At 44.0% G+C, this 20,837-nt stretch overlaps 1 protein-coding gene across 3 annotated transcripts in view; it reads right to left on the reverse strand.

Moving 5' to 3' along the window:
- The window catches only part of RBM45 (RNA binding motif protein 45), a 36,539-nt gene extending 17,442 nt beyond the window's left edge, over positions 1 to 19,097 (reverse strand). Inside the window, exons 1-10 of one of the 3 annotated variants that reach the window (XM_019480600.2) lie at positions 18,800 to 19,097; positions 16,919 to 17,041; positions 16,661 to 16,787; positions 11,584 to 11,751; positions 9,913 to 10,092; positions 8,090 to 8,219; positions 5,674 to 5,770; positions 5,129 to 5,292; positions 1,714 to 1,837; positions 904 to 1,020 (exon numbers count right to left, since the gene is read on the reverse strand). In XM_019480600.2, coding sequence (XP_019336145.1) covers positions 1,000 to 1,020; positions 1,714 to 1,837; positions 5,129 to 5,292; positions 5,674 to 5,770; positions 8,090 to 8,219; positions 9,913 to 10,092; positions 11,584 to 11,751; positions 16,661 to 16,787; positions 16,919 to 17,041; positions 18,800 to 19,078 — 1,413 coding nt within the window. In that variant the 5' untranslated portion in view covers positions 19,079 to 19,097 and the 3' untranslated portion in view covers positions 904 to 999. Of the gene's footprint in view, positions 1 to 819; positions 1,021 to 1,713; positions 1,838 to 5,128; positions 5,293 to 5,673; positions 5,771 to 8,089; positions 8,220 to 9,912; positions 10,093 to 11,583; positions 11,752 to 16,660; positions 16,788 to 16,918; positions 17,042 to 18,799 lie in introns of those variants that run through there. The other 2 variants (XM_019480599.2, XM_019480598.2) reach the window with 2 other exon arrangements.
- Positions 19,098 to 20,837: the final 1,740 nt, after the last annotated feature.

The raw sequence follows: 20,837 nt of genomic DNA on the forward strand, positions 1-20,837 counted from the left end.
GAGTTCTCAGATATCCACATTATGGTCTTTGCTAATCCTTACTTTCTTATTTTCAGTGATCATACTGAAGAATCACGAAGCACAGTGCAAAAAATACCACCAATTTTGATCTTTGCATATGGAGATAAAAATCATTCTTCCCAGGAAATGTAACTTAAATCTAATGGGCAAGACTTTCAAAAGTGCATTAATGACTTATGAGAACAAGTCCAATCTACTTTGTATAGGTCTTCCATTTCCAACTCCATTGAAAAATCTTTCATTCCCTCTTTTCTGGGAGATTCTATAGGACATCTAAAAGATATAATCCCCCCAAAAGGGCTCAACTCTCCAAAACATTTGGGTTCTAACCTGGCATGTTTCCTTCTCCTCCCTAGATGTGCCTAATTTGAACTTCCTTCCTCTATTCTCTTTTTGGCACCTAAACTCTTTGTCCTTATTAAACACCACTGTGATAGCAGATGTGTTCTTTAATGAAAGAATGATACAGACACGTTGATTATCAGACTTTTTATTCTTTTATACTTTCATCCCCCTCACTTTCATCAACACTGAAATTTTCAAGTACATAATGTGATTATTTTAATTTGAATGAAAAGATAGTTATTTATCAACTGGTAAATATCTCCTTGTATATTACAAAAATATAATAAATATTCAGTTTAACTTAAAAAATAAGTCTCTTTCTGGCCAATAACCTTATATTCCAAATGTATTATGAGGCAAGTGTAGACAACCAATTTAAACTGCTGTAAATGAGATCAATCAATTTCACTAGCTACATTTTAGTTTACATAATAATACAGATCAACTACTTACCCACTGTGTCAATAAGTTCTCTGACGTTTGTTGGACTCTTCTGTAGGTGAATCTGCCAGTCTTACTTTAAGTCTGACGCCATTCACAACCTTGCCATGTAATGCAGTTATAGCATTGTTGGCGCTCGTTCTGTCTGCAAACTTGGCATAGCCCACATTTTTTCCTGGCACACGGTAAACCTCAATAAGGTGTCCAAACCGACTAGAAAATACCAACAAGGAAAAAACAAGTGAAGTTATAAACTGCATAATATTACCAACTTGTAAACACTGCTAAGCTATGATACCCACAATTCTGCATCAACTACATACTACTTTAACAGTGACAGTAAGTTTTACTTCCACGGATCTGGCAGCTGATTTTGCGCTGCCCTCCCCCATATCTCCCTCCATTTTAATTGCCCCAGAAGATGAAGAAAGAAAAGCAAGAACTGTTATACCAGAACCTCTAAGCTAGGGCTGTCCACCTTATTTGGCCCCATGAATCCAGTACTTCTTATGGACCAGACAACCAACTTCTAGCAGCAGGAGGCAGCACTGACACAGCTTCAGAATCCAGGGATGAGTGCTGGCACCATTCACCCCTGCTTCTTCCCGCTGATGCTGATTTGAGTTGCCAGTGATGACTGAAAACCCTGAATTTAGTTGCAAGCAGGGAGGCTGGAGGGTGAAGAGCAGCAGTGTTCCCCCTGGGTTCCAGAACCATGCCAACAGTGACCCTGGCATCTGCACTGACAAACCCTGCAGGCCCCAGTTTCATCCTTTATGGGCCACACACAGGCCATGGGCTGCCCCTTGGAGAGCCCTGGTCTAAGCAAACCAACAATAAGCCTACACCATATGAATTACCAACGTTTTGCCTAATACACCAGGGAAAGTATATTAGGTAATACACCTGATTGACATCTTGGTTGGAAAAGATAAGTGGCAGTATTTCTGGCAAAAGTTCTTGAGCTCCAGTGTGACCAATGGAAATGGATGTTTGTTCACTTATGATTTCCATTTTGAGAATAAAATGACTAAAAAAAAAAAAAAAAAAAGATATTTTAACGTTTTTACAAAAAAGTGTCATCCCTTCCTAAGTTACTAGGTAGTTCCAAAGCAGGGTCACAATGTACAGAAAAAGAAAAAACCCCCACTTGTATATTATGTACTTTTTACTAGGTTGTAATTTAGATGCAAAGACAATAATGAGTTGCTGTCCTTAGCTCTAGACTCCAAGACCCCAAAGAGGTACATTTTAAATTCCTTATAACTCAACATTATCAGTTTCTTCTGTTTACCTGCTTTAAAGTAGTTGAAATTTTTAAAGAGCTGTTCTAAGTCTCTCCAATAGAGATGCCAGAAAGTTGTCTTTGTGGACAGTAAGCCCTGCTACAAAAACTTAAACTTAGAGAACAACTATATGGTGAAACAGAATTTTCCCACCGTGAGAGCTTGACCTAAAAGAACAGGAACTTTCCTTAAACATAAAAATCTTGACATACTATAAAATAGTGTTCCTGTATTCATAATTAAACTAAAGCTGCTGCTGCATTTTACACTATATAGGTTCTTTGTTAAAAAGGATTGTTTAAAAATTTGTGTTTTTCTGGAATACCATTCTTGTATTCATTATTATTGCTACATCCACTATTACTTTGTCAGAGTTTATTAATGTTACTTTTTCACCTAGTTTATTAATAATAAGTTGCCTATTGTTTCTCTCTTACTTACGCCATTTATTCCATGTGTGGAGGCACATGTACCATGCCAAACATAACACTTAATTTTTTACTAACTGAATCATTGTTGTACTGTGTCTGTTGGTCAGCTTGGCCTTAAGAGAATACTCAACATCAGAGATTCCCATTTCAGAGTGGTAAAATGTTGACTCTTTCAGAAATATATAATAATCCAATAATGCAAGTAGACAAAGCAATACTAAAACTGGTTTTAGAAGACTGAAAGCAAGAATTGTATCTCAGGTCTTGGGGCTGACATGCTAGTTGCCTAAAATGATTCCTTGAAGAAAGCACCAAAAAAAATACGTATTACATTGATAAACTTTACACTGTTTCAGATCAAATGTCTGCCCAAGACTAGACGATCCATGGAGTTGCTGTGGATTAGATATATCAGTTTCTGTAGCCAACAGCACACAAGGGAGCAATGTGGATTGCAAATTGGCTGAAGGGTCATACTCAGAGGGTGGTGGTGGACAGGTCATATTCAACCTGGGGGGAAGTGGGCAGCAAAATCCCCCAGGGCTCGGTCCTTGGGCCCGCACTGTTCAATTTCTTTATCAGCAATTTGGATGACGGGGTGAAAAGCAACCTGTTTAAATTTGCTGATGATACCAAAATTTGGGGTGAGGTGGGCACGCTAGTAGGGAGGGAAAGACTGCAGAAAGACCTGGATACGTTGCAGGGGTGGGCTAACAAAAACAGAATGCGTTTCAATATGGACAAGTGCATGGTGCTGCACTTGGGCAGTAGTAACCAGCAGCACACTTATAAGATGGGAAACTCCCTTCTTGAGAGCACGGAGGCAGAAAGGGATCTTGGAGTCATTATTGACTCCAAGATAAGCATGGGCCGACAATGCGAGGTCACGGTCAGCAGGGCCAACCAGACCCTATCGTGCATCCACAGGTGCATCTCAAGTAGGGCCAAGGAGGTGATTCTCCCCCTCTATGCGACACTGGTCAGGCCACAGCTGGAGTACTGTGTCCAGTTCTGGGCACCTCACTTCAAGAGGGATGTGGACAACATTGAGAGGGTCCAGAGGAGGGCCACCCGCATGATCCGGGGACAGCAGGGCAGACCCTGCAATGAGAGGTTATGGGACCTGAACCTGTTCAGCCTTCACAAGAGAAGGCTGAGGGGGGACCTGGTGACTGTCTATAAACTCACTAGGGGGAACCAGAAGGGTTTGGGGGAGACCTTGTTTCCCCTAGCGCCCCCCAGGATAACAAGGAATAATGGCCACAAGTTGCTGGAGAGTTGGACAGTAGGTAAGAACTACTTCACAGTAAGGGCGGCTAGGATCTGGAGCCAACTTCCAAGGGAAGTGGTGCTGGCTCCTACCCTGGGGGTCTTTAAGAAGAGGCTTGATGCCTACCTGGCTGGGGTCATTTGAGTCCAGTTTTCCTCCTGCCCAGGCAGAGGGTCGGACTTGAAGATCTACAAGGTCCCTTCCAACCCTACTTCTATGATTCTATAATATGAATGTGGTTTTCACAGAGGTGGGCAATTATTTTGTTAAAGGACCACTTAGGGAGTTTTAGTGAGCTGTCATAGGCTATGTCAGCACCCACAGCATCCCTCCACAACAGCTCACCAAAACTCCCTAAGTGCTCCCTGCACACTGCCGGGATGGGGCGCAGGGAGCAGCATCTAGGAGCAAGGTAGGTGGGTGGGCCAGGCCTGGGATCACAGGCCAGTCACAGTGTGGGGCCAAGGCCTGGAGCAGAGCTGCAATCTGCAGCCTGCAGGTATCTGCAATGGGTGTCAGTACCACAGGCAGGGGTGTGCAGGGGAGCAGATCATGCCTGTGTCCTGGGTCCTGGCCCTGCACTGTCAACACCCCATGATTCTAGTCCTAACTCCACCCACCCATCCCGCTCCCAGACGCACCTCACCACCTGCCTGCGACCCCATCCCATCAATTCAGCTGCATGCCCTGCCCACATGGGTCCTGCCCCCAGTGGCAGGAGGAGTGGCAGACAGGTCAGGTCCAGCAGAGGTCCTGATCATTAGGACAGGAAGTCAAAGATGGATGGATGACGTACTGATAACCCAGGGGTGGGCAAAATATGGCCCACAGGCTGGGTCTGGCCCATGAAGGCATTTTGTCTGGCCCACACAAGATCCCTTGGCTCTGTCTGGCCAAGGTGCAAGGTGCTGCCTGGCCAAGGTGTAGGAATCTAAGTTACCATGCAAGCATCTCAGCATATCTCAAATGAAAAAAAAAAAATGCTCATTTCCAAAATGAAATAGATGCAAGATAAAATTTCAATGAAATGCTAAAGGAGTCAGTAATACAACCATTTTCTGCAAATAAACCTTATGAAACTAAACACATCACTTTAGATTAAGTTATCCACAGAGCAAGTTAATGTATTAGTAATGTGCTGCACTTTTTCAGGCTTTCACCAAATACTGACAAGTCCTCAAAAATGGATTATGATTTACTGACCACTTTAGCTGCTGTTATTTCCTGATATAATTTTCATGATTTTGATCTTTTAAATTTTTTGCACTATTTCTAAATTTTGCAAAATTTATTCCACTATTTTATTTATAAAAATTACCTAAATGGAAACTTACCAAAACACATCCTCAAATACATGTACAGGTAAAGGGTGGGGATTAAACACTATAAAAAGCCTTTCCTTCACAGAAGTATCAGGTGGAGCTTTTTTTTTGTGTGATGGAAGCAGAGCATCTGTTTGGGGCTGAAGTAACTGAAAGCCAGAACTTTCTCCATAAGCCTGGTAAAATGAAAAGAAAAGGTAAAGGAAGTTTTCTATTTCATCCCACTTAAGACTTCTGTAACTGTTCTAGAGCTTTGGAGTGCTGGATTATATAGTGATTCTCTGATAGCCAAAGCTTAAGTAATATCTTTTTCTTGCACATTTCAATGACAATATTGTTCATGGGCAATATATCCTATTAAGACCAGATCATCTTTAAAAAGAACAGACATTTACAAATCCATCAGCTATATTGGTTTTTTTAAAAACCAAACAGTTCCTAAAGCAGAAAGGGATAAAAGAAGATTTTGGATACTGATCTTCATCAGACACTTCAATTTTTTACAAAAATTGAGCATTGAGGAGAAAATATTAATAGTATACATGGTAATTACTTACAGAAGATGTCCTGTGCTGCTGACTAACTAGATTACTATTCCACACCACTGAGGACACTTGTGCAGTCACCAACTGTGTTGCCATTTTTCTGATAAGGCTACAAACAGAAGTGTCTTTAGAAAAAAGCCACCTTACTACAGTCTTAAGAAATTTGACAATGCAAGAAGATACATCCCAATACACACCTAAAATTATATGTATAGTATAAAATCTAGTCAAGCTTTTCACTTTGCCATGCATAATTTTGAATGTATATATACTTATCACTTTAGCACTTAACATAGACAAAGTAGGATGTACTATGTAGTTCTCTTTTACTTTGTAAAAAATAATTCCACATATCTTGATGTAATAAAACAATTTGCAGCCCACCCACCGCATTTGGGGGTCGGACTCGATGATCTATTGAGGTCCCTTCCAACCCTAACATCTATGAATCTATGAATCTATGTGGCCCATGAGGTGTTAAACTGAGGCCCCCAGAATCCCTGCCCAGCCTCGCCATAGCTCCAGCTGCAACAGCAGTTAAAGTCTCCATGCTTCCCTTCACTCCTCTGGCTGCTGCTTCCTGCCCTTGCCCCAGGGGATCAGGCAGTGCATCAACAGAGTGAGCCAAAAGCCATCTCAGGCCACACAATCCCAGGATGGTGGGGGTAAGGCTGCAGGTGTGAGGTGTAGTGGGGAGGACCTGTGCAGGTACACAGCATGGGGAGGGGAGGATGACCACATGGGTGAGCAAGGTTTATGGGCATGAAGTGCAGTGGTAGGAGGAGGGTCATGGACAAATGATGCAGTGGTGGGTATGGGCATCTATGGGGCATGCAGCTCAGTGGCCATGGCTCACCCTGCAGAGCATGTAGCCCCAGCTGATGCAGCCTGCGGAGCACATGACCCCTGGCTGCTTGGAAGTTGGACAGCCCTGATAAGGCATCCTTCAGATACATGAAAAATGCACCCTTTTCTGTAAGCAATGAATAAAAAACAGAAGGGACCGACAGAAATTTTAGTAGACGTATGAAAAATGATTTTCACAAAGTGGAAAGTAATACTTTGATGCCACAAGAATGGACTGTGTAAAGGATGGATGTGGCAAATTAGCAGCTTCTTTTCTCCATATATTTATTAAATCAAAGCTTTCACAGAGGAAAAAAGCCAATTGAGAAAACTGTTTGTTCAGTCTTCCATTATATGTTCTAGGAACATCCAAAAGTAAACAAATACTTGAAAATTTGTCTTGTTCATAATCCAGAATCAGCTACATGTATCCCAATATTTTATATTTGGTTATCAATATAGTGAAATGGTAGACTACCTTTTTTGGCAGAGGACCACAATGATCCACCCTGAGTCAGAGGCAGGCAGACAAGCAGGCACTAGGACTCTGCCAGCTTGTCTCCCCAGCAACAGAAGGAGAGCACCTGCCACCAGCATTTGTCCCCTTGGCAGTACAAGGAGAGTACCTGCAAAATGTACCCACCCTGCTGCCAAGTATCACCAAAGTCCACAGTTGCCAACCCATGATATAGTGCATTTTGATCATCATCCTTGTTGCATCAGAAGCATACAAAGATCCCATTCACAAGTTAAGAACTGTTCTGAGTTGCCTGAAGTATTTCTTGCACCAAGTTCATTTTTAAATGTCCACCTTTCTTATAATTCTCTTATCCAACAACCACACCCTTGAATTCAGCATTAAAAGAAGGTTTAAAATAGCTTTTGATATATCGCATGTTGGCTCATAATGAGTACTTTCATATACAGACTTAAGAATTTTCTCTTAAAGATGATTTATGAAATAAACTGGGTATTCAAGGGAGTATTTTGTTTTGTTTTTTGATAACGCATATCTGAGAAACATCAGGAAGATGAAGTCCTTGCTTTCTCTATTTTTCTGTATGGTCTCCTGGAAAAAAATGAGAAAAAGGAGCTCACCCAAATTTTTAAATGGAGAAACAGTCTGCTGAATCCTTAACACAGATCTTTCATTTTATTTGTAAAGAGTTTAAGTTAAATAACATCTGACCAAAAAATTTCTTCCCTATGTCTGCTCAGGTTCCCTTCTTTGATACCTGTGGAACCAAAACCCTGATGTTTTTACAGTCATGCAGAAAAGTCTCTCAAAAAGTCTCTTCAAATCAGAAGAGTTCTGTCCAATTTTTATTTTCAAGAAGTCTTCTTAAATATTTTCCCTTTTCCTTTTAAGGAAAAGCAGTGATGTTTGGTGTGTCAAAAAACTTCCCTCTCTGGGAAGTTTGGATGAAACACCTGAAATATAAGAGGACATAACTGTGTAATAGGCACGAAACTGTACAGCAGCAGTAGCTAGGTTTTATTCCCCAACACCAAACATAACTACTGAAGAGCAACATGACTCTCCAAAATGTGCAGGTCACAACCTACGTGGGTTGCTACTCACTCTGATCCATCATTTCCATCTTCAAGGAAAGCGACTGCCAGCCGATTTCCAGGTGGGTATTCAAAACCATGTAGCTTGTATTTAGCATATACAGCTGATGCTGCACTGCTGTACTGAATCACAGCATACCCTAGAGATGGATAAATGATATATACTTTCAACAGTATCTGGGTAAGTTTAACATTCTGAAAACACTATTAAAGTGAGGTATAAAAAAGCAAACAATGCAGCAGGGTCCAATTTCAAATGAGTCATTACTTTAGTTTTAACATTTTAGAAATCCTTCCCTTCTTTTATTGGCCAAAACTATTCACTGAATATGACCTGTATTTGCAAATAGTTTCACTAATCCTCAAACTCCGTTTTTCAATTAATTTACTATTTGTCAAAGAAATGTCACCCAACTTTTCTTATAAACAGCAGCTTAAAGAAGAATACACCTTGGTGTCTCATATCATATCAACCAAACTGCTGATAAAAAAAATACTTAACAATGCCCCAGTAAACTAATTTATCTTGTTCCACCACAGCAGTATCAGTAGTGAAATATTAGTGAAGAAATAATAAAATATTTAATTTTAAAAGGTATGAAAGATGAAAGCAACTTACACAAAAAACACATACACATTTCATTTAACAATTCTAGCTATTGTTGATGTCATAAATCTATTGATGACAGGAGTCTATTATGAAATAGCTTTCATTTGATTTCAGCTTCCAAGCATTTGAAACCTGGGGGTACCTGTACACAAGCACAGAGGCTGCTCCAACGTGTTGTGATTACAGCACATCACAGAGCATACTTAATTAATCAAGTCTACTGGACCATGGCAATTACTGTACTCTAGCAGCCTTCTACATCTCGTGTGTCAGCATCACCATATTTCAAAATGGCAGCGGGGGCGCTTGAACTAAAAGCTCATTGGATGGGCTTTAGTTCAACGAGCTAAATGAGATTGAATTCAAGCACTCCCACTGCTATTGTGAAGCATGGGGATGCTGATACACAAAGCGTGGCAGTGCTTTAATTAGAGTGGTTCTTGGAGCCACTTTAATTAAAATGCCACTCCCCCCACCCCCAAAGCATGTGTAAAACTTCCCTAAGAGTTGTTGTCAGCTGATCCCATATATGAAAAGTATCAGGTACTTTCAGGAATCTAGTAAGGGAGATAACCCGTTCAGACCTACTGGTTAGTCAAATGTGGTGATACAGAGTAGAAAGAGTAGGAGAAAAACAGCATGGGTATGTCCAGAGGACCGCGCACATGTAGTTTGCAGTGCTACAGACCCATCTATGGCACCACAAACCACACATGCAAGCAGTCGCCACACTAATTTGTGGCGTGGCAGGTTTTTTTGATGCCAGGAGATCCTAGCGTCAAAAAAACCTGAGGCAGAAAAAAGCAGGGCAGTGCAAGTGGCAGCAGCATATGCCACCTGAAACCAGATCTTGCTGGCCAGAGCCAAACTCCATCTGACAGCCAAGCTCTATGTGCCTGGATTGCCAACAATGGAGCCCTAAGAAACGCCCACAACCTGAGGTAAGGCTGCTGAGGCCAGCCCAGGTGCTGGTCTCAGCCTCCCATTCCCCACCCAGACAAGTAGCAGCACCACAGCTATGTGCCACGGCTATGTCTCTCCTGGTAAACGCATGTGCACACTTGTCTGGATGCACCCCATGAGTACCAAATTAGTTTATACTCCATTCCCAAAGAAATATGTATTTTTGAACAAAGGCAACTAAGGAAAAAAAAAAAAGGGAAAATATTTTCAGAGGCATACATTTTTAAGAAGAAAGGGGTTCCATGCATATTGCCATTTACCATAGTTAGTATGAGGATCTCGCTGCACATCACAGTATTCCAGCCCTGGAACTAGATCAAAGAGGGTAAACAGCTGCTCTTTTATGAAGGGGAGTCGTGATGCCACTGACAGGCGTTTGGAGACTGATTTCTGAATTCTGGTCTCATTTTTTTCAAAACTGCAAAATTCTGTCTGCCCTCCTCAACAGCCAATAAAAAACAAGAATAAAAATAAATTACAAGTCATGATACTGTTATGTCTTAAAGTCAAACATCATTTTAAAAATGTCTAGGACCTAAGTCAAGTAAAAATGAAGTGTTTATTTCATCAATGCACACTTATTTTCTTCAAACAATTAACACAAGGCAAAGTGTAAACAAATAAAATAGACAGGAAGCCTGAACACAAAAATTATGCGTCTGAATTGGAAATGAAACCAGACACCCAGGGTGTGTCCAAACGAGCCCACACATGTCTCTTGCCGCATCTCAAAGCAGTTTGAGACGTGGCAAGAGGCACACTGAGAACAAAAAAAAACCATTCCCAGCGCTGCATATTTGCAGTGCAGGCTCAAAATTTGATACCTGGATAGCCAGGACAGCCCCCAGGCAGGTCCATGCACGCAGGACCCAGCCTGTCACATAGGCCGTCCCCGCGAGCAGCACTGGCCCCCAGGTGACATCCTGAGCAGCCCAGAGCTCCCCGAAGGGGCATGGCCCCGCACTGAGCCAAGCCAGGCCCACACGGTGTGGCATAAGCACCATCAGGTGCCAGGCACCTGGAGCCGAGCCACGCTGCCCCACACCACATGGGGCAGGGCTGTGCCAGGAGGGCCCCCGAGCACCCACTGCTGCTGTGGGGGTGAGCTGTAGGCCCTGGTGGTGGTGGTGGGGGGGGGGCTGTAGCCCTTGGGCATGTAGGCCCTGCAGGGGGGCTTTGGCTCCTGCGGTGGGCTGTGGACCCTGTTGGGGGGGGCTGTGTCCCCTGCGGGGGACAGGGGGCTCACCCCTCCTGAGCAGCCCCCCTACACAGCTCCCCACACCCACAGTTCCCCCATAATCTACCCACAAACTCCACACACCTCTCACCCACATACCTGGCTCCATGGGCAGGAGTGAGGGGATTGGGGCAGGCTGTGGGTTCAGAGTGAGGGGCGAGGGCAGGGGCAGGGCACTGGCATATCAGTGCTGCTCAGCACTGCACATCCTGGTGAACTAAGGGGGTAGAGACAGCTCTGAATTTTCTATGACAAAAAAGCCAAAAGTAAATGCCAAAGTGTATAGATTTAGAATTTATTATGATGCTAGAGGCACTGGTAGGCTTCCAAACTGCTTTAAACTTGTAAATATATCAATAAAACATTGCCCAATTGATCTCTCTGTAACTAGTGGCATTTCATTTTAATAGCGAAAAGACACTATTCAGGGTATTTTAATGAGTGAATGTCTGGGCACGTGTGCCGAGGCAAAAAGCCCTGGCTCAAATTTGTGCAGCTCCTCTTTGAGCTGCTGCAAGCACACATGTCTGCATGCGTGGATGCGCCCCTAAACTCTGTGTTTTAAACACTAATGGAGTGTACTTATTGCTTCTCTGTTCTACACAAACATCCCTCTGAAACACCCTTATCATTATTTTATGATCATATTAAGAGACTTACAAAACATTACTAACATGATCAAGTTGTTACTTACCAAATGGAAACATATTCCCTCTTGATTCCTGCTCAGCACTACCATAACTAATGTAATTTTCATGTTCAGAGGATTCACATGGCTTTTTTCTAGGTTCAGCCAAAATGGCCCTGTAATCTGAAAAATCAGCCACACGTATTTCAAGTTCCTCGATGCATTTTCGTACATCTATAACCACATTAATGAAGCATCATATTTTAAGAGTATGACACAGAAAGCCCAATTAGTTACCACTTCTTTACAAAAACAAAACACAAAAAAAAATAAAGAAGTAGTTAGGGTAGAGATGTACCTTATAAACAAGAAAGAACAACAAAAACCTTTCATCTATAAGAAATCAGAACTCATGGCAGAAGTGATATCTTTTATTAGACCAACTATATATTTGCAAAAAAAAAATCTTTACTTGCAAGCTTTTCAGCGCGCACACCCTTTTTCAGGCCTAGGTGAATACAAAGATTGTAAAATTTCTCCTAAATGAAATATGCATTTTCAATTTCACAGGACAGCTTAAGGTGTTGTAAGATCTCCAGGTGCAAATTAGGCTCAGATAAGTTAGAACAGCCTTTTTACCTCAAAGTTGTCTGGTGGTATGATACCGCTATAACCTGTATACCTGAAACATGGAAAATACTGAATTTTAGCTATTTTTTAAACTGAAAACTTCATAATTTTGTAACAAGGAAACAAAATGTACCATCTGGAAACCTGAAAGCTGACATCCTGCTCCTGCCTGTTGTTCAAACTAAATTTGCATTTTCACAGAACTTAGAAGCACCTCAATACAAAATAAATTCCTGCCCAGGAGAGCATTTCATCTCCCCACTCTCCTGTGAAATATGAAACATCATAACTAGAAGGAAATACAATTCTACATCCCGCTTGACACCACACAACTTCGAGGTAAAAAGACTGTTCCAACTTTTATCTGAACCTAATTCCCTACACGGAAGTCCTTGACTTCAGGAAAGCCGACTTTGACAAGCTCAGGAGGCTTATCAGTGAGGCCCTAAGGGACCGTGACCACAGGGAGAGGGGAGTTCAAGAAGAGTGGTTGCTCCTCAAGGGAGCGATCCTCAATGCACAAACTAAGTCTATTCCATCTCGAAGGAAAGGCAGCAAGAGGGCACAGCAGCCCCCCTGGCTCTCCAGGGACCTAGCAGACCTCCTGAGGCTTAAAAGAAAGGCCTACAAAGGATGGGAGTCACCTCCAAGGAGGATTATTCTGCACTGGTCCGGTCCTGTAGGGAGCTGACCAGGAAAGCCAAGGCTGCAACTGAACTCCAGCTAGCTTTGAGCATCAAGGACAATAAAAAGTCCTTTTTCAGATATGTGGGGAGCCGAGGAAAAGCAGGGGCAACGTTGGACCCCTGCTGAACCAGATGGGGCAACTGACAACTGACACCCAGGAAAAAGCCAACCTATTAAATAGGTACTTTGCGTCGGTCTTTCATCAGCCCCATGGGACGCCCATGCCCGCTACAGGGCTGGGAAGTCCGGGTGAGGGTGATCCCCTGCCCTCCATTAATGCTGACTTCGTGAAGGAACATCTTGAGAAGCTGGATACCTTCAAGTCAGCTGGCCCTGACAATCTTCACCCCAGGGTACTCAAGGAGCTGGCAAGCATCATAGCCCAGCCTCTAGCGCGGATCTTTGAAAATTCTTGGTGCTCTGGTGTAGTGCCCGAAGACTGGAAGAAGGCCAATGTGGTGCCTATCTTCAAGAAAGGGAGGAAAGTGGATCCGGCTAACTATAGGCCCATCAGCCTGACTTCTATCCCGGGGAAGATCTTAGAAAAGTTTATTAAGGAGGCCATCCTTAATGGACTGGCCGACGCCAACATCTTAAGGGATAGCCAGCACGGGTTTGTTGCGGGTAGGTCTTGCTTGACCAATCTCATTTCCTTCTATGACCAGGTGACCTATCACCTGGACAAGGGAGATGAGATTGATGTCATGTATCTTGACTTCAAAAAAGCCTTCGATCTGGTGTCCCATGATCGTCTCTTGGAGAAACTGGCCAATTGTCACCTTGGGTTCTCCACGATCCACTAGCTGGAAAATTGGCTCCGGGGTCGGACCCAGAGGGTAGTAACTGATGGAAGTCACTCATCGTGGTGTCCTGTGACCAGTGGGGTCCCCCAGGGCTCTGTCCTTGGACCCATACTGTTCAACATCTTCATTAATGATGTGGACACTGGAGTCAGAAGCGGACTGGCCAAGTTCGCAGATGACACCAAACTTTGGGGCAAAGCATCCACACCAGAAGACAGGCAGATGATCCAGGCGGACCTAGACAGGCTCAGCAAGTGGGCGGACGAGAATCTGATGGTGTTCAACGCTGATAAATGCAAGGTTCTCCACCTTGGGAAAAAAAACCCGCAGCATCCTTATAGGCTCGGCAGTGCTATGTTGGCTAGCACTATGGAAGAAAGAGACTTGGGGGTCATCATTGACCACAAGATGAACATGAGCCTGCAATGCGATGCTGCGGCTAGTAAAGCGACCAAAACGCTGGCTTGCATCCATAGATGCTTCTCAAGCAAATCCCGGGACGTCATTCTCCCCTTGTACTCGGCCTTAGTGAGGCCGCAGCTGGAGTACTGCATCCAGTTTTGGGCTCCACAATTGAAAAAGGATGTGGAGAAGCTTGAGAGAGTCCAGAGAAGAGCCACGTGCATGATCAGAGGTCAGGGAAGCAGACCCTACAATGACAGGCTGAGAGCCCTGGGGCTCTTTAGCCTGGAAAAGCGCAGGCTCAGGGGTGATATGATGGCCACCTACAAGTTTATCAGGGGTGACCACCAGTATCTGGGGGAACGTTTGTTCACCAGAGCGCCCCAAGAGATGACGAGGTTGAATGGTCACAAACTACTACAAGATCGTTTCAGGCTGGACATAAGGAAGAATTTCTTTACTGTCCGAGCCCCCAAGGTCTGGAACAGCCTGCCACCAGAGGTGGTTCAAGCGCCTTCATTGAACACCTTCAAGATGAAACTGGATGCTTATCTTGCTGGGATCCTATGACCCCAGCTGACTTCCTGCCCTTTGGGCGGCCGGCTGGACTCGATGATCTTCCGAGGTCCCTTCCAGTCCTAATGTCTATGAAATCTATGAAATCTATGAAATAATTTGCACAAAATGAATTATTCCAACCTGGAGATTTTACAATCCCGTCATCAGCTCTCCTGTGAAACATGAATTTTCATTTCCACCTAAGAGAAATTTTACAATCTTTGAATTCTCCTATGCATGAAGAAGGGTGAATGTGCCCAAAAGCTTGCAAATAAAGACATTTTTTTGTAAATACCTAATCTAATAAAAGACATCACTTCTGCCACAAGTTCTGATTCCTTTTGCCTGTAAATCAGTATGGCTATGGGGTGTATACCCTCATCTCCAATTCATTTAATCTAACCTAATTAGAAAACTGAAAGCAGTTATCTCAGAATCTCTTCTTTCACAAGTAATCTATAAAGAACTTATTTTATAGCATCAAGAAATACTGTTATTCTGGGCATAAACAACACAGAAGAAGGCAATCAGAAGCTGGACATCCATGCAGGCTCAGTATTACTACTGCTGAACACAATACGTTTAAAATTAGGCACTGCTCTTGTGTTAACAATTTAGTCAGCTCTCAAATGACCCAATTAATTTCTTTCAGGCCAAACGTGAAAAAGGATTTAAAGAGAAACACTAAATTTTTAGCAGTGTCATAGAATCATGGGGTTGGAGGGACTTCAGGAGGTCACATCTAATCCCACCCCCTGCTCAAAGCAGGACCATCCCCAGCTGGATCATCCCAGCTAAGGCTTTGTCTAGCTGGGTCTTAAAAACCTCCAAGGATGGAGATTCCACAACCTCTCTGGGTAACCTGCTCCAGTGCTTTACTATCCTCCTAGGAAGAAAGTTTTTCCTAATATCTGACCTACATATTCTGACACTCTTTACACTGTGACTAAATGTGGCTCAGGGTATGGACATTTCAATGCATGTGTTTCTGCATACTGATTTTAGTTATGTTACATTAAGCTTTATTTACTTGTGTATTAAAAATGAACATTCATATTTTGGGATACATGTACAGTCTTTATAAACTATTACAGATTGGGGTTAATAATGTTAGCTGTTATCTTTCCATCCCAACCCACTCAGAACAAAGTTATCCTAATATATATCATGATTTGTTGGCAGATTCAATCTCTAACTGTTTGTTGGCTCATGAAGGAAGATTTGAAGAATCTCTTTTACTAAAATCACAACAAGTGCTAGTGACTGCTTAACACATTTGTGAGGGAGTAGTGTCAAATACTGCTACTTTATAAAACGAGACAGTGAAACAAATAGCTATCATACAGCAGCTAAGAAGCATAAAACATTCCAAAAAGGTGAGCTTTATCATTTCCATTTACAGATGGAAAAACTAAGATACAAAAAAAAAAAAAAAAAATTAACTGCCCAAGGTCAAAACGAGAACCAACACCCATCTCTTGACTCTCAAACCTGTGCTCTAATCACCAGACAACAATTTTAACTGCAATACAGTTAAATTGTAATATTTAACACATTATTATAGTCTGAAAAGTCATTATTTAAATAAATCTTCCTTCAATGCTATATATACTTTACACAGAAGTCATCATAATACAGTTTATTTTTATCTTTGTAAATTATCATGCTCACTATTTCGTACGGATCCTGCACACACTGAGAATTTTGTAAAATGGGGGTTCAGCCCATGCACTGAATCTACATATACTGCACCATACTTGTGTGATACAGCATCAAGAAAATCACTGTAGTCATTCATACAGTCATTTCACTATTTTTATTTTTAATCAAAGACCTTGAAAGTACTTATTCAGGTGATTAGTCAGATGGGTCCTAACTGTGTGTGTGTTTGTGGGATTAAATCCTACAGAAGTTACACATACTATGGTGTAGTTAAACCATAAATAATTTCTCTGCTAATAATAACCAAAGACATGAGGCCAGTGTTACTTAAAGCTACACCAAAGAGTACGCAGCGTCTAACAATAAATGTGCATAGAAAAATAATACAATTACACTCTTACTTCGATCACACTCTTCTATTGCCAGGGCAGCTTGAGATGGTTTTATATACTTCACATAGCCCAAACCTTTACTTTCTCCTGTGTTCTTGTTCTTAATAATGCTGCAGTAGTCAATATCTCCATATATCTAGGATATTTAAAGAGTTAAGTTATTATATAGCATTTTACAAAACAACAGATTTTTAATCTCTTCTGACAAAAAAATAAAATGAAAAAAATTCAATTAGAAAAAATAATTAACTAGGTGTCAATTAGTACCTTAAATTTATCTCGCAAATCCTCCTCCGTATAGGACTTCGGTATCATAACAAAAATTCGTGTAAGTTCTTCATCTTCAACATCTCGGTGGCTTCCAGAAGCTCTAGACTGCGCAATTAATACCTAACAGAAGAATTAAATAAAGCATTAACTAACAGACAAGGAGACAAATGCATGCATGGATAAGCAAGACAAATAACTGGATGCTGTTAAAAAGCTCTGCATATTTTCCCTACTCCTGAAATAAAAAGCACAAAAGACTGTCTAGTATCAGCATTCATGACAAAATACCTGCTACTGCAACCAGTGTAAGCCCCTCCAGCCAGGAACCCAGCTGAGAACAATCCTTCGTACATTTTAGGTAGAATAGAGGGGAACGGACAGAGTGCCTAGCCTGGCTTACTGTCAGCAGTGCTGCTATCATAGCTGCCCCCTAAGAATGTGCTGCAGTAACAAAATGTACTGCTATTGAAGTCCATCCATGATTCTAACCACATTTAACAATTTTGTGTTGATGCTCTCTTTACTTTAATGAGAGTCTGTACATTTATTGATTGATTGCTCAGTCGCTGTGCCACCTTTCCCATAAGCTTCAGGGCATCTTACAATAAAAGCATGTTGCATGCAATATAGGAGAAATTAGGCCTTGTTCTTAACTATACTTCTAATAATATTATTCATTTCTATTGCATCCTTCAGAAGATTCCAAGGCAAATGCTTGGATAGGAAGTAAATCCACCCAAGGTCATCCTGTAGCAGATGGATCAGAACCTGTTCTTCTAACTCCCAGTCACAAGCTCTATTAAAAACCATCCTGCCTATCTGCATGACTTGCTGTGAACAAGTAACCCTTCCTGACTGTCTAGGCTCATTTATACTTAGTTCCGATAACAAGAAAACAAGTCAACAGGCAGAAAACCTTTGATTCCACTCACTTGCACAAGTCTTGCTTCTGAAGTGCCACACTTCATCAGTGAGGCATCCCCTGGCCTTAAAATCCAACCCAGGAGTGTCAAATATACAGCCCACTGGACCAACCCCATGTGCGGGCCCTGTGTGCTGCACATGATGTGTGGGCTGGACCTGACATTGCATGCGCTGCAGACGGTCCTAGGTGCTGCCAGCCCCAGGGGTTGCATGCACAGCAAGCCCCAGGCCAGTGCACGCTGCACGTGGTGTGCAGGGCTGGACCAGCCGCACACAATTCATGCAGCACAGGGGGTTGGCACAGGGCACGTCTCGCATGCAGCACCCAGCCAGACTGGCCCTGCACACTGGCTCCAAAGCCGGTCCAGCTCCCTGTGCCAGGGGCTGGTCCCATGGGGTGGAAAGTTTGACATCCCTGCCCTAAACCATTTAAACAAAGAAGATAAAAACTCATCTCGGGAATCTTATCTTTCCCTGAGCTTCCTCTTGCAGATGCAGGGTCATCTTTCCCTCCCTGTTTCTCTCCCCTCATCCTTTCCTGCATTGAGGAAGAGGCAAACAGGCAGTCTGACTACCGACAGGCCAGGAGAAATACTGTCAAATGCACAGAAACAAGCGCAGCGTGGACAAGCCTTGGCTCCAAGGGGCTACTTGTGACAGTGGTGGTTGACGCGGATCAGCGGGGAAGTGTCTGAACCCCCGAGGCCCAGCGGGGACCAGTCTTGAGAGGAAGGAAGTGAGGAGAAGCGGGGCGCCAGCTCTCCAAGCCCCGACCCCGATCCCCACTCCAGTCTGCCCAGGCGGGACCAGGGCTTTGCCACGTGCATAAGAAAGCAGCATCCTTGACACGGGTAAAAGCCACCGCGCCGTGGCCACGGCCTGCTCGTCTCGTCCGTCGCCCCTGAGCACGGCGGCCCCAGGACCAGCCAGCGGGGCCGGCCGGCCGGGCGGTACCTTGATGGGCTTGGTGTCGGGCGCCAGGCTGCGGCCGTGCAGCGCCTCCATGGCCCGGCAGGCCTGCGAGCTGCGCGCGAACTTGACGTAGGCGACGCCGCGGGACTCGCTCGTGAGCCTGTCGCGCACCAGGCAGATGTTCTGGATGTCGCCGAAGGGCGCGAAGCGCTCGCGGATCAGCGCCTTGCCCGCGTCCTTGCCCAGCACAACGAACAGGCGGCTGTTGGGCGGCTCGTCCACACACTCGGCCGCCAGCCCGGCCCCGCCGCCCTCCTCCATGACCGCCGCCAGCCCCGCCCCCCCACGCCCTCTACGTGTGCGTGCGTGCGTGCGTGCGCGCGTGAGCCCCGCAGACGGACACCGCGCGTTTCACAGCGGAGGCAAACGCAGGGGGCCGGGTCTGCCCTTCTTAGCGTTTTCCAGCCACTGTCTTGTCTGCACAGAGCAGAAGGACGTAGCCGCGGGCGGGTTTGCGTCGCAGCTCGTCCGGCGGTTGTTATCATCGGGTTGCAAACCTGACACCATCCAATCTCCTGTGTTTCGGGGCTCTCATTTAGATTCTGCCTTCGTCTCCGTCCTGCTTTGTTAATGCAAAGAGTGTATTAGACTAAAGCCCATAAAAAGACCTTAAATTTTAAGTCAATTTCACATGATTTTTGTTCTCTGTTTCACACAAAACAACATGAATTGCAACGCCCGGGTTATTCATGTGTCACCATCACATACAATTCTCCTATGAAAGACCTGTTCCTGTAGGGCCTTCGGGTACGATCCCACAAGGCGGCCCTTGGCCTTCACACTAGAGATTCCTTTTCGGGACAGGATTCTCACCAGTGGCTATTTTAGAGGAGTATTTTGCTGGGAATTTTTCTTTTCTCTTTTATTTTTTTATATAGCATAATAAAGCGGGTATTTTTATCCAGTGGCAGATTTGGCATAGCAAAGACTGTGTTTTAGTTAGCATTTTAGGATCTAGCATATAACAGGTGTTCTCTGAATGTCGAGGCAATGCTTTAGGGCAACAATTCCCAATCCATGATACCGGGTACCACCAGTGGTATGCAGACACCCTGTCAGTGGTACAGATTAACAGATAGATTATAATGACTTTATATGACAAAAAATTAGTGGTGGTATTTAAGGTTGAACTGAAAAATTTGCTGGTGGTACTTAAGGTTGTATCATTTTAAGTTAGTGGTGTGCAGTCTGTCAGAGTTTGGGAACTCTGCGGGGTTTTTGACCCAGGGCGGGGGTTTTGAGTGGGGATTTTGACCCAGAGCAGGGGTTTTGACCCAGGGAGATCCTGGGGTCAAAAAACGCACGCAGAAAAATGCGGGGCAGCACATGTGGTGGCAGCATCCACAGCCCAAAACCAGAGCCTGGCCAGCCGGAGCCACAGTCCAGCTGTTGGCTAGGTTTCCAGCTGCAGGATTGCCACAGCTGCAGCTTCCTCAACTCCCAGGGCCCACAGGTGAGGTTGCTGGCCCCAGCCTTCCCTACCCCCCAGGGTGACCTACCGCACACTACAGCGCGCATGGCACAGGTATTCCCCAGGGACAAGCAGCAGGCACACCATGTGCTACTGCTGCTTTGTCCCCAGGTAACCAATGTCTGTGCTTGTCTGGACACAGCCCAAGGTTGTACTCTGGTGATGTTTTGAGGTTGAGTGAAAGCCGTTTTTCTACAGTGCACTATATAGCATTTTGAACACATTTTGAGTAATGAGTTGCGAATGTCTCTGAAAGGGTCATTGTGTTTGGTACACTGTGAGAAGCAACATTGCTCTGGAGGAGGGCATAGACATGGTGCTTTTGAGGGTATAGTGTGATAGAACTGTCTCGGGGAGCAGCAGTGTATCTGAGAGCATGCATTTGATTTATCTCAGAGCTTTTGGACTGTTGTGTAACGGAGCGGTTTGGACAACTAGAGTGCCAGCTTTTTAGCTTAGTGGGGAGTTTGTCTGGAGTGGTAGGCCCCAGGGCACAACACAGCAGGAACTGAGTCTGGAGGAGGAAAGATGTTGCTGCAATATGAGCAT

The sequence above is a fragment of the Alligator mississippiensis genome, chromosome 4 (genome assembly GCF_030867095.1).
Source record: "Alligator mississippiensis isolate rAllMis1 chromosome 4, rAllMis1, whole genome shotgun sequence".
Lineage (NCBI taxonomy): Eukaryota > Metazoa > Chordata > Crocodylia > Alligatoridae > Alligator > Alligator mississippiensis.